The sequence below is a fragment of the Aquila chrysaetos genome, chromosome 15, assembly GCF_900496995.4.
Source record: "Aquila chrysaetos chrysaetos chromosome 15, bAquChr1.4, whole genome shotgun sequence".
Classification (NCBI taxonomy): Eukaryota; Metazoa; Chordata; class Aves; order Accipitriformes; family Accipitridae; genus Aquila; species Aquila chrysaetos.
This window is the reverse complement of record NC_044018.1, coordinates 30,641,274-30,657,480: the sequence shown is the minus strand read 5'-3', so window position 1 is coordinate 30,657,480 and position 16,207 is coordinate 30,641,274. Positions and strand designations below refer to the sequence as shown.

Here is a 16,207-nt window from a genome sequence, read left to right as displayed (position 1 = left end):
CGCCCCGTTCCCCCTTCCGGGCATCGCCCCGGGCCGGACCGGGCTCGGTGCCATCGCGGCGCTGCCGCCTGGAGCCCGCCGGGCGTCCGGCCCCGGGGCTCTGCATCGGCCCCGGGGCCGCGGGCTCTTCTGCCCCGGGGCTCTGCATCGGTCCCTGCATCGGCCCCGGGGCTCCGCTCTGGCAGCAGCCGGGGAGGGTCCGGTCGCAGCCGTGCGGCCGCCGGGGAATCGTTAACACGGAGAGGGGCAGCGCCCGGGGGGTCCCGCACCCCTTCGCTGCCGCCCCGGGCACCCCGGACCCCCCCCCCCCCCCCCGGCGTGTCCCGAACCGGGCCGTGCCCACATCCCCGCTCCTCCCCGACCCCGTGCTCCGGGGCCAGACTACAGCTCCCGGCGGCCCCCGGGCGCCCGTCCCCGCCGCTTCCCGCCGCCTCTTTCCCGCCATGGCGCGGTTCGAGCCGGCGGCGCTGCCGGAGCTGCTCCCGGTCTTCTACCGGCGGCTCTTCCCGCACGGCGCCTACGGCCGCTGGCTCGGCTACGGCGGCGGTGAGCGGGGCGGGGGGCACCGCCGGGGGCTGTGATACCGGGGCCCGGGGCACGTGGCGGGGGCCCGGGGGGTCGCTGGGGCTGGCGGCGGCGGGCGGATGCACCGACCGGGCTCCGGGACACCGGGCGGGGGGGGGCGATTTGGGGGCGCCTGTGATGGGGGGGGCTCAGGAGTGCGGTGAGGGGGCTGGGGGGAAACAGGCGGGAGGGGTGCGGGCCTTCAGGGCAGTGTCAGGGCTGCCCCCGACCCCGTCTGCACCCCCCCAACCCCCCCGCGCCTCCGCAGTGGTGAAGAACTACTTCCAGCTGCGGGAATTCTCCTTCACACTGCGGGACGATGTCTACGTGCGGTTCCAGTCCTTCGGCAGCCCCCAGGAGCTGGAGCGGGAGCTGCAGAGGACCAACCCCTACAAGATCGACATCGGGGCTGTCTACTCCCACCGGGTGAGTCCTGCTCCCACCCAAGCACCCCAACCAGGAGCACGGGTGCCGGCCAGCCCCAGGGGGGACGTGGCCCCCGGGTCACAGGGTCCCTGGCTGGAGCTGAGCCCATTCTGCCCCACAGCCCAACCAGCACAACACGGTGCATCTGGGGGCCTTCCAGCCGCAGGAGAAGGAGCTGGTCTTCGACATTGACATGACGGACTATGACGACGTCCGGACGTGCTGCAGGTTCCCAGGGGTGTTCACAGCACGAGCTGGAATAGGGGGCCGGGAGAGGGGTGCAGGGGCACGGGGCAGCAGCCTGACCCGCCCTGCTCTGCCTGCAGCTCGGCCGAGATCTGCTCCAAGTGCTGGACCCTGATGACCATCGCTGTCCGCATCATCGATCGCGCGCTTGTGGGTGAGGGTCTCAGGGACCCATGCGGCCCCTGGCCTCATGCACCGGGGACACGTCCAGAGCACGCTCTGCCCCACAGCAACACCCAGACCCCAAAGGGGGGCCAGGGCAGCGCTCATGCTCTCATGGGGCTGGGGGGGAGTGGACGATGTGCTGGTGCCCAGTGGCATTTGCCCAGCGGGTTTGCAGCGCTGCTGGGCTTGGACGGACGCCGCAACCCATCCCGACGCGCTCCCGCAGCCTGGCTGTTCCCTCTGCAGAGGACCTGGGCATGAAGCATCGCCTGTGGGTGTACTCGGGCCGGAGGGGTGTCCACTGCTGGGTCTGCGACGACACGGTGCGGAAGTGGTCCCCGGCACTGCGGGCAGCCACCGTGGAGTACCTGACCCTGGTGAAGGTGGGTGCATGGGGGGCCGGGGACCCTCTGCCCACCCCCATTGGCTGACCGCCGCTGTCTCTCCAGGGCGGAGCAGAGACCGTGAAGAAGGTGAACCTCTCCGAGCCCATCCACCCCTTCATCAGGTCGGTGGGGACCCCCCCTGCCCGGCCCCCACAGCCACCGGCATGGGGCGCTGACCCCCTCCCTGCTCCTCCACAGGCGGTCGGTCAGTGTGGTGGAGAAGTACTTTGAGGCATACGCGCTGGTGGGCCAGGACATCCTGGGCAGCCCGGAGAGCTGGGACAAGGTGCTGGCCCTTGTCCCGGAGGATATCCTTCCCAGAGCTGCCCCGCCGTGCCGCTGGGCACTGTGCCGGGTCCGGAGGGAGGGTCCATGTGGTGGGAGCGGGGTCAGCAGTGTCTGTGATCAGCCTTGACTGCCGGCCACAGCACCGCGAGCCACTGCAGGGCGAGTTCCCCAAGAAGCGGGACTCGGTGCAGCGCTGGGAGCTGCTGAAGGGCAGGATGGAGCGGGTGCGGGTGAGTGGCCATGGAGCAACCCCGGGCAGGGGGCCGGGCGCCGCCGCCTGCCCCGCTGCCCCCTGACCCACCTGTCCCCGCAGCGGGTGGCGGCAGGCGGGAAGGGCATGTCATGCTACGCGGACTGGGAGATCATGCTGCAGTACTGCTTTCCCCGCCTCGACATCAACGTCAGCAAAGGTGTCGGGCACCTGCTGAAGAGCCCTTTCAGCGTCCACCCCAAAACAGGTGGGTCTGGCAGCCTGTGGGGCTGGGACCCCACGGGGACCCCTGGGGCCGCCACCCCAGGCAGTGACTCCCCTCCCTTGCAGGTCGCATTTCAGTGCCGCTGGATCTGCAGAGGCTGGACCAGTTTGACCCATTCGCTGTCCCCACCATCAGGTACGTGAGCGGGGCTGGCAGCTCGGGGGGTCCTGTCTGCACCAGCAGCCCCCCACCATGTCCCGCCATCTCCCACAGTTCCCTGTGCCACGAGCTGGACGTGGCCGGCAATGACGGGGAGCAGGAGGACGGCGGGGAGACAGAGCCAAAGCGCCGTGCACGGGGTGAGTGGGGGGGACCAGGGCATGGGGGGGTCCCCACTGCCTGCCCCCGCTCCTGCTCAGCTCCCTGAATCCTCCAGACTACAAGAAGACGAGCCTGGCGCCCTATGTGCGGGTCTTCGAGCAGTTTGTGGAGGAGATGGAGCGCGCCCGGAGGGGAGAGCTGCTCCGGAGAAGTGGTAAGAGCTGGGCAGGGATGCAGCTGCCTGGGGGACCCTGAAGGGGACCCCCTGGCTCTGAGAAACTGCTCTTTTTCTGTAAAACTTCCCACTTCTCTTTGCAGACCTGCAAGGAGACTTCTGAGGCCTCACTGCCAGGAGCCACAGCAGCAGGCCCGATCCTTGCCACAGGGCTGCCGAGGGACCAACTCCACCATCGCTGCCCATCGCTGCCTCCGCCATTGTCGCTGCCAGCCGCGGGGGTCCTGGTGCCTTGGAGCAGGGAGCCTGCCAGCCGCTGGCCAAACCGCAACGCCTCCCTGCCCCGCTCCCCGTGGCCCCTTCCCGCCTTTTGTACCTTTTCTACGCAAAGACCATTAAACGCCTGCGGTCACCCCTGTGCCTGCGCCCTGGGATGCGCCGAGGCGGGAGGGGCCGGGGCCCAGGTCTGCGTCCCGTCCCCGCGGGGAGGAGCTGGGGGGCCTTGCCCCTGCCTGGCAGCCACAGGGTCGCTGCCCCCCCGTACCCCTGCCCGTACCCCTGCCCACGGGGTCCCTGCCGGCACCCGGGGGGGGGGGGTCCCAGCCCCACAGCTGGGGCCAGGCCCCACGTTCATGGTGTCTCAACCCCACACCCGGAGGGGTCCTAGCTCCGTTTCCACGGAGGTCCCTGCCCCACACCTTGGGGTCGCCGCCCACGGGGGGTCCCGGTCCCGCCCCGGCCCCTTTGCCGCCGGACGGGGCCCGGAACGGCGGAGCGCGGCCGCTGGGGCGGGGCGGGCGGAGGGCCGCTGCCCCTGCCCCGGAAGTGCTCGTCTTCCCGGAAGTCCCGCTTCCAGGAGCTCGGTCTCTTTCCGCCGCCATCTTGGGCCCTACTCCCCGCACAGTGAGTCCCGTTGCCGCTATCCGTCGCCATCCGCCGCCGCGCGAGCCTGGGGCCGCTGCGGGGGCTGCCTGCCGTTCGCGGGCCGCGGCCGGCCCGGGAGGGAGGGCGGAAGGGCGGCGGCGGCCTGGCCGAGGCCGCCGCTGGGGCCGTGGTCGCGCCGGGGAGGGCCGGCGGGGACGGCCCCGCGCACCGGGAAGGGGCTGCTCGCTCCGGGGTGGGGGGCGGGAGGGCAGGAGAGACGGCCGAGGCCCCGGTCCCGGCCGCCGGGGGAGGCTAGCGCCGCAGCCGGGCGGGGTGGGAGCCCCGTTGGCGGCCCCGGGATCGGCCCGTGCCGTGCGGTGCTCGGGGCCCGCTGGGCCTGGGGTGTCCGGTACCGACCGGGCGGCTGAGCCGTCTTCGCAGACCTGTCGGTACCGGGAGGCGGGCATGGGACTGGCGGGTGGCTTCGGGAAGAGTGAGTTACCGGCGCCCGGTGAGCCGCCCTCGGGTGGTCCGGAGCCCCGGCGAGCCCGGGCCTGTTGGGTTCTCCCTTTCCCCAGAAATGCCCGGCGAAGCTACAGAAACCGTCCCGGCCACGGAGCAGGAGCTGCCGCAACCGCAGGCTGAGACAGGTGAGGCCGAGGGGGGGACCGGGCTGGCGGGCAGGGAACGTCCCCGCGGCCTCTGGGCACTGGCTCGGTCGCTTTTAAGGGGGGGAAAAGGGGACCCGGGGGGGGCTGGGGGGCTCGGGTGTGCTGGTGGCTCAGTGGGCGAGGAGCTGGCCAGTGCTGCGTGACACCGACTTGAGTCTCGCCCACTTTACCCCGGGGGCATTTGGGGCGTCCGCTCGTGGCCTGAGCCCCCTTCTCACTCAGCCTCCCTTTTGTCATACTGCTTCCTGTGGCCAAAAGAAACCTGTTCTGTGGTTTCCTACCCAAAATCGCATCGGCTGTCTCTGTGGGAAATGTCACTAAAGTCATGTCGTTTGTGGTCCCTCATGTCCTAAAACGTTGGGGAGAGCATTATGTCAGCCACGCTCTGTACCTGGTTTCTACGGTCCCGTTACGGATTTGAGTGTTGGAGCAGTGGGAGCGGGAGGAAAACGGCCGTAGCCAGGTCAGGGTACAGCCATGCGGTGACTGGGACAGTCGGGGACGCATACAAATGTTAATAATCCCTTTGTGCTCTGGAACTGGTTGGGTTTGGGAAGGCGATGCGTGGCTCCGTGTTGGAAAGTCGCAGTGGGGCTGGGGAGCGTTGCTGCACCGGCCTCACACCAGCCAGGGGGGCTGGCACTGGGATTCGGGGCAGCTCAAAAACACCGAGGCAGGCGAGCGTGGGCTCCTGTGCCCACCATGGGGCAGGGGCTGGTCTCCAGCCTGTGCTGGGACCTGCTGCCTGACTCCCTTGAAGGTGTCCCGGGTGCTGGGGTCCAGCTGGTAAATGCTCTGCCCGGGTTTGCTGCGTCTCTGCCCCAGGCTCAGGGACGCGCTGCAGGAATACATGACTGGGCATTGTCACCTGGCTTGGGGGAGCCACACGGTGCACGACAGTGAATGGGGGTGTGTCCAAAGGGCGCTTTGGATTTGGGGACCACGAGGGAAGTCAGGAGGTGCTGGCAGAAAGCTTCCCTTGGGAGGAAGCGGCCCCCCACGCCTGGTGGGGCCAAGTGACAGCTGTCAGTGCGACAGCTGTCATGTCAGGTCCTGGGGAGCTGCTGTACTTTTGGTCTCTCTCCAGGCGTAGCTGGGATTCCTGCGGTGGGGCTGCTTCCCAGCGTCCCCCCGCCTCTTCCCGGGACAGCTTTTCTCTCGGTCTCGGGCGACAACTCATGCCTTTTCTCCTCCCAAAGCTCTGCTCCTCTTGAGTCTCTAACAACTTCAGGGAGCACGGTAGGTCAGTAGAAGCTGGCCGTGGGCAGTGTGTGCTGAGCAGCAAATGCTGTTACAGTACCTGCTCCCCGGGCCCTGGGGGAGCATGGCGGGCTTCTGGGCGAGCAACAAGGGCAGAGGCCCGAGCAGCTGTGGGGCTCACGGGAGCTGTCAGGTAGGTCTGCAGGCAGAGGGTGGAGGCGAAGGGTGTGCCTGAGTGTGAGGCCTGTCATGTTTATCCCCTCTCTGCTGAGCCGGCTGTTCTGAGATCCGGCAGCACAAGAGGAGCTGGAGCTGGGGGTGCTGGCGCAGGGTTAGCAGTCGCCCCATGGGTGGGAGTCGTCAAGCAGTTTGCTCTGATGTTCGTCTTATTTTTCAGAGGTTGGTTGGTCCATGGAAAGCTTGTGAGGTTGGGTTCAGCAGTCTCTAATCCAGCGCTACAGGGCTTTAGCTTTCAGGTGTGGGCGGTTGCGCCGCGGGAGGCTCTGCGGCCCAGTTCGTTTAAGCATCCCTTAAAAATTAGATGTGCTTTTTGAGAATCCTGCATCTCACTGGTGTTTGCGGAAGGAGCCACCGGAGAAGTGGGGCGCTCAGTGGAGAAGTGGCAAATTGGAAATATTATGCTTATCACAGGAACATCCTCAAACGGTGCTGGTGAGGCGTCGCTGGAGATGGAGAAGGAACAGGGGGAGCTGGCAGGGATAAATGAGCTTTCCAGAGAAGGCTGTTGTCTGTGCAGCTTGTTCTGTGAAGGGCTCGGGACCAGCTCAGCTCTTGGCAGGGGTTGTTCCTCCTTTTTGAGGTGCCAGTAGGTTCCCTGGAGCAGGAAGTGTCCTGGCGCCTGCTGGCATGAGGTACCGATGTCTGGCAGCACTTGTTGAGTAGCTGCCCAGCTCCTGATAGGTTCCCATCTCCCACCACCACACATTTTGGGGCAGGTTGGGGAAATGGGGCATTAGAAGCATCTTCTGGGCCACTGTTCTTGCGGCAGAGAAAGGGACATCACCCACAGAGGAGGAGGCTGCTGTGAGTTCCATGCACGTGTTACTGCTCTGGACAGTGTCAAGGTGAGGACTTGAGTCTGTGACTAGCCCTAATCGCAGCGTAGGAGAGGTTGGGCAGGGACAGCGGACACGCAGGCAGGGCTGGCCCCGTTGTGGGTCAGTGGGTGACCTGTGCAGAGCCAGATGTGGCTGCAACAGTGAGAACCAGTGCCTCACACGGAAGCGGGAGATCTGTTGCTCCCTTGATGCGATGGGGTTTCTGCGAACCAGACTGTGATTTGGGCTCTGTAGCTGTCGGTGGCTTCTCCTCAGCAGCTGGCCCAGCTGCGCTCCCCTCACCGTCCCTCCCAGCAGACACGCCAGGACATGCTGCCTCTGGGTTTGGGGTTGATGCCGTGTGTGGGGCTGGAGCTGCCAAAGGGCGGTTGTGTGGCTGGGCTGGTTCTGCTCTCCCAACCGGCAGTGGTGCCGGTTACACTGGTCAGACCAGCGCTGCCCTCCCTGGCTTTCATGGCCTCTTCCCTGAGTCGTTCCCTTTGATTGCCAGCTGACGTTCAGAATGGCAATGGCCAGGCTCTCTCCCAGCTGGAGGTGGGCGTGTGCTGGGGGAGCTAGACAAGCGGTCCCTTGGTGAGCACTCTGCAGTCGTCCGGACTTGCCTTAATAAACTGTTGTTCTCACCCGTTCAGCTCCAGCTGCCCTTCCTCCCGCAGCCCCTGTTGCAGTGCCAGGTACTCGGACCCTACTCGTTAACACCTCGTGTGCCACATTAACCAGAGTTTGCTGTTCTGGGTGGTTGCAGTTATATTAACCCTAACAGCTTGCACCGGGGAGTGCAGGTCACTGCATGGGGGTCAGGACTTGGGGTCCCATCCCCTCAGTGTGGGTGAGGCAACCCCTGTGCCTCAGCGTCCTTGTCCCCAAAGGGTGCCTGCCTGCCGGGAGGGTCTGCCTGTGTCACACCAGGGCTGGAGGGAGGGGGCTGCCCTCTACCAGAGCACAACTGCCAGAGTGCTCCTGGAACAGTTATGCATGCCACTGTGTTAAATTTGAGTTTTCTTTGCTATCATCGGGTGGGTTCCCGACACCCCCCTGCGCCGGCCAGCCTGGAATGCAATTTCCCAGGCTTAGGAGCAGCACTGGGAGTCTGCCTGGGCCTCCAGGGCTCCGTGAAGGTTATGGCAACCCCTTTGGTAGGGAAGAGCCAAGGGCAGAGCTGGCGGCAAACCCTGGCCCATGCGCTGGCCCCATTGGGTTCCTGCTGTTGCCGGCCCGCTGGGGCTTCCTGGCATTTTCAGGTGCCACCTACAGCCATGCCAGGGTTTCAGCCACAGCTGCTCTCAACAGGGAAACCTGGAGTGGCAGTACTGATCCTGGCATTGGGTTTTTCCTTCTGTGACTTGCGCCCATCAGCTAGCTCATATTCTGGCACAGCAGGCTCTGTAAAATCGGTGCTGGTTTCTAGAAGCGGATGAATGTCCGCTTCAACCGGTCCCGGTCTGCGCTGGAACTGGCAGGTCAGGCGGACTTTCATCTGCTGCTCTAGAAGCCGGGCACAAAGGCTGGGGGGAAGGCCAGAGCCAGGATGGCGCCGCCTGTGCTGGGCAGGGTGCCTTCTCCTGGCCTCCTCTCCCTTCTCTCATGGGTTCACTCTGTTTCTCTCCTTTAGCTGTTCTTCATGCTGCTCATTCCCCACCTCTGACTCCATCTCCGGGCCCAGCTGGCCAGGCTCTCCCAGCGGAGCCGCCCAGCCCTGCTGCAGCTCTGCCTGCCCCTGCTGGCCCCCGGGCCCCCATTTCCCCCGCTGTGGTCCCAGCTGCAGCGATCCCTGTGTTTTCCGTTCCCCCCCAGCTCCCTGCCCCAGCTCTGCAGGTCCCAGTTACCACTTCCCCTCCTCCAGCTCCGCAGTCCCCAATGGATTTTGCAGCCCCAGGATCTCCAGGGCCTGCCCCAGTTAGCCCAGTGTCTCCGGGACCCCCGGCCCCAGTGTCTCCTGCTCTGGCTGCTGCTCCCACAGCAGTGACAGTGGCCCCCTTCGCCCCCACTGTGAGCCCTGGTTCTCCCCCTGCAGCTCTTGCCTCTCCTGTGAAAGCTGCTCCCCCTGCTGCCCCTCTGAGCCCCACAGGAGCTGGAGCCCAGGCCCCTCTCCCTGTCCTCATGGCAGCCTCGCCAGCCCCTGCTCCTTCCCAGGGCACTGGGGCAGCCCCGGCTGCTCTCCCACCCCCACCTTCCCTTCCCCTTATGGCATCTCTCCCGGCAGTAGCCCCCACTCTCCTGCCTTCTTCTGCTGTGCCTCCTGAGGCAGCTTGTCCCCAGAGCCCAGGCTCGCCCCCTCTTCCCGCAGCAGCCCCTCTCTGTCCTGCCGTGGCACCAGCAGCGGCCGCCCCAGCAGTACCAGTGTCTCCTGGCAGCCCTGCCTCCGCTCTGCTGGCTTCTGCTTCGGCCTCTCCCCGAGTCCCAGCCCCCAACTCTTTCCTGCCCCCACTTGCTCCTCCCCAGTGCCCGGCCCTGGCCAGTGCCATCTCTCCACCTGTCTTCCTGGCTGCCCCCATGGCCCTGGCCCCGTTGTCACCCCCTGCCCCTTTGCTGCCAGCTGGGATGTCTCCTGGGAGTCCTGCTTCTGCCGCACAGGGCGTAGCCCCTGGTGCTCCAGTCTCTCCACTGATTCCTGTTGCTCCTTCTGTTGCCAAGACCTGTCCCACGGGCCATGCCCCGGCGGCCCCAGCAGCCCCAGCTGTTGCCCCTGTCACCCCTGCAGTTCCAGCTGCAGGAGACCCAGTCCCTCCCTCCATGGCCGGGACACCTGGGAGCCCAGACCTTTGGGTAGTGCCTGCCACTGCAGCAGCTCCTATCGCTCCTGCCCTGTCCAAACCCTCTCCGGGAGCTGCCACGTCTCCCCCAGGGCCGCCGACAGCAGCATCTCCCAGAGCTGTACCAGCAGTGGCCACAGCTGCTCTGGCTAAAACAGCTCCAGTGAGCCCTGTCTCCCCTCTGGCAGCTCCTGTGCCTGCTGCCCCCTCAGCCCCTGCCAGCTCCCCGCCTGTCACACCGGCGGTGCCAGCTCCAGCCACCACTACTGCAGCCAAAGCGGCTCCCCTGAGCCCAGTTGCTGCCCCCTCTGTCCCTGCTGCACTGGCCATGGCAGCTCCACCAGCTCCAGCTGCCCCTCCTGCAGCCAAAGCAGCTCCTGTGAGCCCAGTTGCTGCCCCATCTGCTCCCTCTGCCCCTGCTGCACCAGCTCCTGCAGTTCCACCAGCTCTGGCTGCCCCTCCTGTAGCCAAAACAGCACCTGTGAGCCCAGTCACTGCTGAATCCACCCCCTTGGCCCCTGCCAGCTTCCCGCCTGTCACATCAGCGGTGACGACTCCAGCCCCCACTACTGCGGCCAAAGGGGCTCCCCTGAGCCCAGTCGCTGTCCCCTCTGCCCCTGCTGCACCAGCTCCTGCAGCTCCACCAGCTTCAGCTGCCCCTCCTGCAGCCAAAGCGGCTCCCATGAGCCCGGTCACTGCCCCATCTGCTTCCTCTGCCCCTGCTACACCAGCTCTGGCTGCCCCTCCTGCAGCCAAAGCGGCTCCCGTGAGCCCAGTTACTACCCCCTCTGCCCCTGCTACACCAGCTTCTGTAGCTCCACCAGCTCTGGCTGCCCCTCCTGTAGCCAAAGCAGCTCCCGTGAGCCCAGTCACTGCCCCGTCTGCTCCCTCTGCCCCTGCTGCACCAGCTCCTGTGGCTCCACCAGCCCCAGCTGGAGCCCCTCCTGCAGCCAAAGCAGCTCCTGTGAGCCCGGTCACTGCCCCATCTGCCCCTGCTGCACCAGCTCCTGCAGCTCCGGCTGCCCCTCCTGCAGCCAAAGCGGCTCCTGTGAGCCCGGTCAGTGCCCCATCTGCCCCTGCTGCACCAGCTCCTGCTGCTCCGGCTGCCCCTCCTGCAGCCAAAGCGGCTCCTGTGAGCCCGGTCACTGCCCCATCTGCCCCTGCTGCACCAGCTCCTGCAGCTCTGGCTGCCCCTCCTGCAGCCAAAGCGGCTCCTGTGAGCCCGGTCACTGCCCCATCTGCCCCTGCTGCACCAGCTCCTGCAGCTCTGGCTGCCCATCCTGCAGCCAAAGCAGCTCCCAAAAGCCCTGTTGCCTCTTCCTCAACCCCAGCCACACCAGCTCCTCCAGCCCCACCAGCTCCAGATGCCCCCACCACGGCCAGAAAGCCTCCAAAAAGCAGCCCTGTTGCTGCCCCGTCTGTTCCCTCTGCCCCTGCTGCTCCAGTGCCGGCGGCTCCACCAGCTCCAGCCGCCCCTGCTGCGGCCAAAGCACCTCCCAAGAGCCCTGTTGCAGCCACACCAGCTCCTGCAGCTCCACCAGCTCCAGCTGCCCCCCTAGCAGTCCCTGCCCCACCACCTGGCACACTGGCTCCCACTCCAGCCCCGGTGGTTCCTGGTGCTCCCCCGAAGCCATCGGCCGATCGTGCTGCCCCTGCTTCCCAGAAACCAGAAGCCGGCCTTCCTGGCTCTGCCCCGGTGGGTAACATCCCACCGCCTGCCTCTTCTGCACTGAGCGCTACCCCTGCGAAGCAGCAGCCCCCTCTCAGTAAGGTTGCCAAGCTGGCCCCCCGCCAGCCCCCATCCAAACCCCCCTCGAAGGCCCCGGCCCCTGTCAGCGCTGCCGTCGACGACGATGACCTGCCGCCTCTGATCCCCCCAGAGCTGCCCGCTGCCGAGCCGCCGGTGCAGCCCATCCTGGTGGACCTCTCTCCCCGAGCAGCCATGGCCCCTACTGAGGCCCCTACTGAGGCCCCTGCTCCTCCAGCTAAGCAGCCTGTCCTGAAGAATGACAAGGGTATTTGCCACCTCGGTTTGCCGTGTGCATGGAGTGTCACTGGCTGCCCACTGGATACTAACCTGTAGATGGGGCCCGGGTGCCCCTACATCGCTTGGTGTGTCGGTCTAGACAAGTAGTCTGTGGAAGTACAGCAGTGGAGGCAGGCCTGAACCATGCCAGACTGAGCTGAACCTGCCTGAGCAGGCGGTGAGCCGGGGAACAGGGAGGGGAGATGCCCCGCGGCCACGGGATCGGGCAGGTCAGGGCTCGGCATGGTCCAGTGCCAGCGGGTCGGTGTCACTAACGCGTGTTCTTGGGCACGGAGCACGGCGTGGCTTGTGGCGTGGGTGCTGCGACTGTTGCCTGAGCTGGCTTCACGTTGAGGCTCTGGGAAGAGCTATTGTGTGCCTGTACCCCGTTGTGCGTGTCTGGTGTCCACCGTGGGTTTCCCCATGTCCGCCTGCCAGTGAAGGGGAGTTGTGGGCAGCGCTGGTGCCAAAACAGGCCCATCCCTGCGCCCTGGGGAAATTCCTTTGCCTGCCTGAACTGTTGGGATCCCCTGGGCATGCACCGACAGCCTGCAGAGAGCTTTGCCGAGGGCTCCTGCGTGCTTGGCGTGGCCATGGGCGAAGCGCCCTTTCCAGAGAAGGAAACGGGACTGAATTCAGGTAATGGCTGCATGAGAGGGCATCATGGTCACCCTCTGGCCTCCTCCGAGGCTGGAGATGCCCGGCTCTGCTTTGTTTGCTCCCACGTGGTTGGACATGGCTGTGCCGTGGTTTGCAAGCTAATCGTGGCACTGCAGCAGTGGTGCAGGAGCTGGCAGCCCTCTGAGCCTCCTGGGCTCCGGCAGCTTTCAGGACCTGGCACAGAGGCCAACCTGAGCATCCAAAGATGCCGTTCCCTGATGGGCATTTTCAAGGTAATTACAGATCGTCCCCTGTAATGAAGTCACAGAAAGGTGCAGCAGCCCCAAGGAGTTGGTGAACTGGGTCTCGTTTCTGTGCCATGTGCTTGAGCTCCTGCAACCCCAGCTTCACTGCTGCCTGAACAGGTTTGAGGGGAAGTGAGGGAGTCCCTGTCAGCGTCGGGCTGCTGCTGACTCACCGCCCAGGGAGTGCCGCCCTGCGCTCCTCCTCGAGCCAGGCCACTGCACTGGTCAGTGTGGTGCCTCAAACTGGGGGAGCGGCTCGGGCTGGGGCTGCCTCCTGTTCCAGAACCAGCCTCCGGGCACCCGCAGTGCTTTGGCACCTGGCTTCCACCATGGTGAGAGTGCTCAGAACAGGCTCTTGTGCCACCCGCTGCTGATGGCGTTTGGGATTGCAGAGAGAGTTCCTTCTACCAGATACTGCTTAACCATGCTGACTGGAAACTGCGTCAGCATTTGGAACTCCCAGCAACAAAGGCAACACCGAAGCAGTATGGTTCTTTGATCTTCCTGTGTCCCCTGGGCCTACCTGAGCTGGAAAGAGTGATGTGCATTTGTTTCTGTAGGGTCCGGAACAGAGTCTGACAGTGATGAATCCGTACCAGAGCTCGAAGAGCAAGACTCCACACAGGCCACAACACAGCAGGCACAGGTAGGGCAGGCGGCACGCATCAGCCACGTCCCTCTGCGCCCAGCGGCGGCGGAGCAGGATCCCTGCTGGTGCTGTCCACCGCTACCTCAGGATTCTTATGGGTACCTCTTGTTTTCTCTCCTTGCAGCTTGCAGCAGCAGCTGAAATAGATGAAGAACCCGTTAGCAAAGCAAAACAGAGCCGGAGCGAAAAGAAAGCACGGAAGGTGAGATGGGATGGTGGGTGGGCCAAACCTGTGTACAGCAAACAGCCTGCCTGTGGACAGCTGAGCTTCGCCTCAGGGTCCAGCATGGTGTCCGCAAGTGCTGGCGTCTTCGTCCCATGAACCCTGTTCAGGGCTGCAGCTCCTTACCTCCCACCCCTGTACAGGAGCAGCCAGGCGTTCAGGAGCTGAGGGGTTTGTGCAACTTTCTGCCCTTGTCAGGCCCCCAGGCAGGGGGATGCCCCGTTCACGGGCAAAATCCTTGTGTCTGCAGGGGCTTGGGGTCGTGCTACGGATCTCACCAGTCCTGGGACTAGAAAGTTCCCTCCCAGGCTCCCGGCGCACTCTCGGGCTAAAAGCCCGGGAATGCTTCTCTGCAGCAGTAAAATGCACATTTTCATTTGCATGAGCATGGTGATCATTGGACTTGGGTCTCTGGGGAGCAGATGAGCGGACGCATCTTTTCACGGGCTGGGCTGTCTCAGTAACTCTTCTTTCCCTCAGTTACATTTCTCATGTTTTTCAGGCAATGTCTAAACTGGGCCTTCGCCAGGTAACAGGAGTAACCAGAGTCACCATCCGGAAATCTAAGAACATCCTCTTCGTAATCACAAAGCCAGACGTGTACAAGAGCCCAGCGTCAGACACCTACATAGTCTTTGGCGAAGCGAAGGTGAGCTGACTCTGCGTAGTGTCTGGCAGCCATGTTAATCTGTGCTCGCAGCAGCGGGGCGGCAGACCACTTAGCTGGGGTTCCTCCTTGCCACATGTGTGCTGTGGCTGCCGCTGGCTGGTCCCAGCTGCTGTGTGCCCCCCCCCCGCACTGCGGGATGTGGGCAGGCCTGGAATCCGCGCCAAGGGCCGACTTCCCGGCTGGGTTGTGTGGCAGAGCCGTTCAATGTGCTGGCACTGCTGCAGCGCGGGGAGCACAGCTGTGGCCCTCTGAGCCTGTGTGCTGACATCCCACTGCGCAGGGCTGGCCTCGCTTAACGCTTCTTCCCTCCTCCAGATCGAAGACCTGTCCCAGCAAGCCCAGCTGGCAGCTGCCGAAAAGTTCAAAGTGCAAGGAGAAGCTGTTTCAAACATCCAAGAAAACACACAGACCCCCACCGTGCAGGAGGAGAGCGAAGAAGAAGAGGTATGCCTTCCCCAGCCTGTCTCTGCAGGGCTGGGCGCTTCACTGCAGACCTGAGCCAGCTGTGAAGCATCCTGAGTTTGTGTGAAGACCTGCGGTTTCCCTTCCCTCATCTACGTCTTCGCCGTGATGGCAAAGGGAGAACACAGGGTCCTTCCCCTGGAGGATCTGGTCCTGGGCACTGTCCCCAAGGCTGGGCAGTGCGTGGTCTTGCCTCCTGGGTTCCATCTGCGTGGCCTGAATGGGAGCTGCCCCAATCCAGACAACCCCATTTTCCTCTGCCAGGCACGGAGCAAACTGTGCGTCGGGCTGGTGTGAATCTCGGGCTCTGTCTCCTTTAGGTTGACGAAACTGGCGTCGAGGTGAAAGACATTGAGCTGGTGATGTCCCAGGCGAACGTGTCCCGAGCAAAGGCAGTCCGTGCCCTGAAGAACAACAGTAACGATATTGTAAATGCTATAATGGTGAGTGTCTGCCTGGCCAGGCGGGCCTGGTGCCCGGGGTGGAGGAGAATGGTTTGTGGCGGTGGGACGTCCCTGGGGGGTAGACGTGCAGGGCGTAGTTCCCTGCTGCTGCAAGTAGGGCGTCAGCTCGGGGCCATGAACAGAGGGACATGCCTCCCACCTGCAGCCGTGGTACCGGATCCCTCTGCGTGCTGGAGGCTGGGCTGTGGGGCTCCGTGCTGCCGGCAAGCCTGGCTCGTAACACTCCTTTCTCTCTGCAGGAGTTGACGATGTAGCTGCCAGAGGGAGGAGCCTTTTTTGGTGTTTCAGAGAAGAGTAAAATGCAACTAAATTTAAAATTTGTACTATTTCTATCAATTAATAAAAGTTGTGGCTTATTGTTCGTGAAACACTTCCTGCTCTGTGTTAGCTTTGCTGCCCTCCCCTCCCTGGTAGCCGAGGCCCCAGGGTGGAGCCTTCCTCCCAGGAAGATCTCAGCCCCGATACCCCATCCCGTCCTGCCGCAGCGGAAGAACACCTGCCCGTTCCCTCCTTTCCTTCCCGTCCCGAAGGTCAGCTGGCCGTGAGCCTGAGTCAGCACCGTGCCTGGGACGCTGGGCTCAGCCCAGGCCGTCGCCCTTCGTAGGAGGCGAGGAGTCCACTGCAGGGTGTCACCTCCGTCCTCCCCCCAGGGCTTCCCCTTCAGTGACTGGGGGCTTCTCGCTTCCCTGCGGCCATGGGACAGGGATGGATTGGGGCATCGCGCACCTTCCAGCCTGATCCGAAGGGAGGCTGATGCTCATCTGGGTTCGGTCCTGCTGTTTCAATCTGCTGCTTTGCTGGATTGGGGTGGCACAGCAGGGCCGAGCGGTAGAAGGGGCTGCAGTCAGTCAGGCCTGCGGGAAGCCTGGGCTTACCCGGAAGGCTGCTGTTTGCAGGCAGAGGGGGTCTTCCCCCCGCAAGCTGACATCTAACCACCCACCGCCCTGAGGCTCACGAAATGCAGAGGCTGGAGCTGTGAAAATGGGCACCTTGCTGCCGTTTAGCAGTGTTTTTTTCTCCCCTGTGCCGTAAAAGCTGGGGTTTGGAATGACTCATTAAAGCTGATGAGCGACACGGCAGCACAGGCAACCAGTGAGAAGCCTGAGAGGTAATAACGGGCGATGCCAGTTGGGAGCCCTTCGCTACCCAGCAGCCCAGCAGTGCCAGTGCCGGTGGGCAGAGCTCCCGCCTGCTGGGAGACAGCAGTGCGAGGGGCTGTGAGGGAGGGCGGCCGCAGCCAAGCCCGAGTTGGGG

At 64.5% G+C, this 16,207-nt stretch overlaps 2 protein-coding genes across 4 annotated transcripts; both read left to right on the top strand.

The window, feature by feature from the left end:
* Positions 1-6: 6 nt before the first annotated feature.
* PRIM1 (DNA primase subunit 1) lies at positions 7-3,399 on the top strand. Its single transcript, XM_030038012.2, has 14 exons — positions 7-89; positions 132-546; positions 833-990; positions 1,112-1,218; positions 1,317-1,390; positions 1,648-1,784; positions 1,851-1,909; positions 1,986-2,095; positions 2,214-2,305; positions 2,389-2,533; positions 2,617-2,686; positions 2,765-2,850; positions 2,928-3,026; positions 3,131-3,399. The coding sequence occupies exons 2-14, from the start codon at positions 444-446 to the stop codon at positions 3,148-3,150; spliced, it is 1,260 nt and encodes a 419-aa protein (XP_029893872.1). The 5' UTR covers positions 7-89; positions 132-443; the 3' UTR covers positions 3,151-3,399.
* Positions 3,400-3,766: 367 nt separating this feature from the next.
* NACA (nascent polypeptide associated complex subunit alpha) lies at positions 3,767-15,321 on the top strand. Of its 3 annotated transcripts, XM_030037993.2 has the most exons (11): positions 3,767-3,890; positions 4,430-4,501; positions 7,434-7,475; positions 8,414-10,425; positions 10,540-11,569; positions 13,046-13,131; positions 13,259-13,336; positions 13,860-14,006; positions 14,343-14,471; positions 14,810-14,932; positions 15,193-15,321. In XM_030037993.2, exons 2-11 carry the CDS (start codon positions 4,432-4,434, stop codon positions 15,205-15,207), a joined length of 3,732 nt encoding a protein of 1,243 aa, XP_029893853.1. In that variant the 5' UTR covers positions 3,767-3,890; positions 4,430-4,431; the 3' UTR covers positions 15,208-15,321. The 3 variants fall into 3 exon arrangements, with proteins under 3 accessions (XP_029893853.1, XP_029893852.1, XP_029893854.1); XM_030037992.2 differs by having other exon boundaries at positions 8,414-11,569; XM_030037994.2 differs by lacking the exons at positions 7,434-7,475; positions 8,414-10,425; positions 10,540-11,569 and having other exon boundaries at positions 3,772-3,890.
* The last annotated feature ends 886 nt before the right edge of the window (positions 15,322-16,207 follow it).

Bases quoted from the DNA above. Each gene is read 5' to 3' on its own strand.
- PRIM1 (XM_030038012.2), top strand. From the start codon at position 444: ATGGCGCGGTTCGAGCCGGCGGCGCTGCCGGAGCTGCTCCCGGTCTTC. The intron at 2,096-2,213 runs ATATCCTTCCCA...ACTGCCGGCCAC, and splicing joins GCTGGCCCTTGTCCCGGAGG to AGCACCGCGAGCCACTGCAG. The intron at 2,534-2,616 runs GTGGGTCTGGCA...CCTCCCTTGCAG, and splicing joins CAGCGTCCACCCCAAAACAG to GTCGCATTTCAGTGCCGCTG.
- NACA (XM_030037992.2), top strand. From the start codon at position 4,432: ATGCCCGGCGAAGCTACAGAAACCGTCCCGGCCACGGAGCAGGAGCTG. The intron at 4,502-7,433 runs GTGAGGCCGAGG...TCACCCGTTCAG, and splicing joins GCAACCGCAGGCTGAGACAG to CTCCAGCTGCCCTTCCTCCC. The intron at 7,476-8,413 runs GTACTCGGACCC...TCTCTCCTTTAG, and splicing joins AGCCCCTGTTGCAGTGCCAG to CTGTTCTTCATGCTGCTCAT.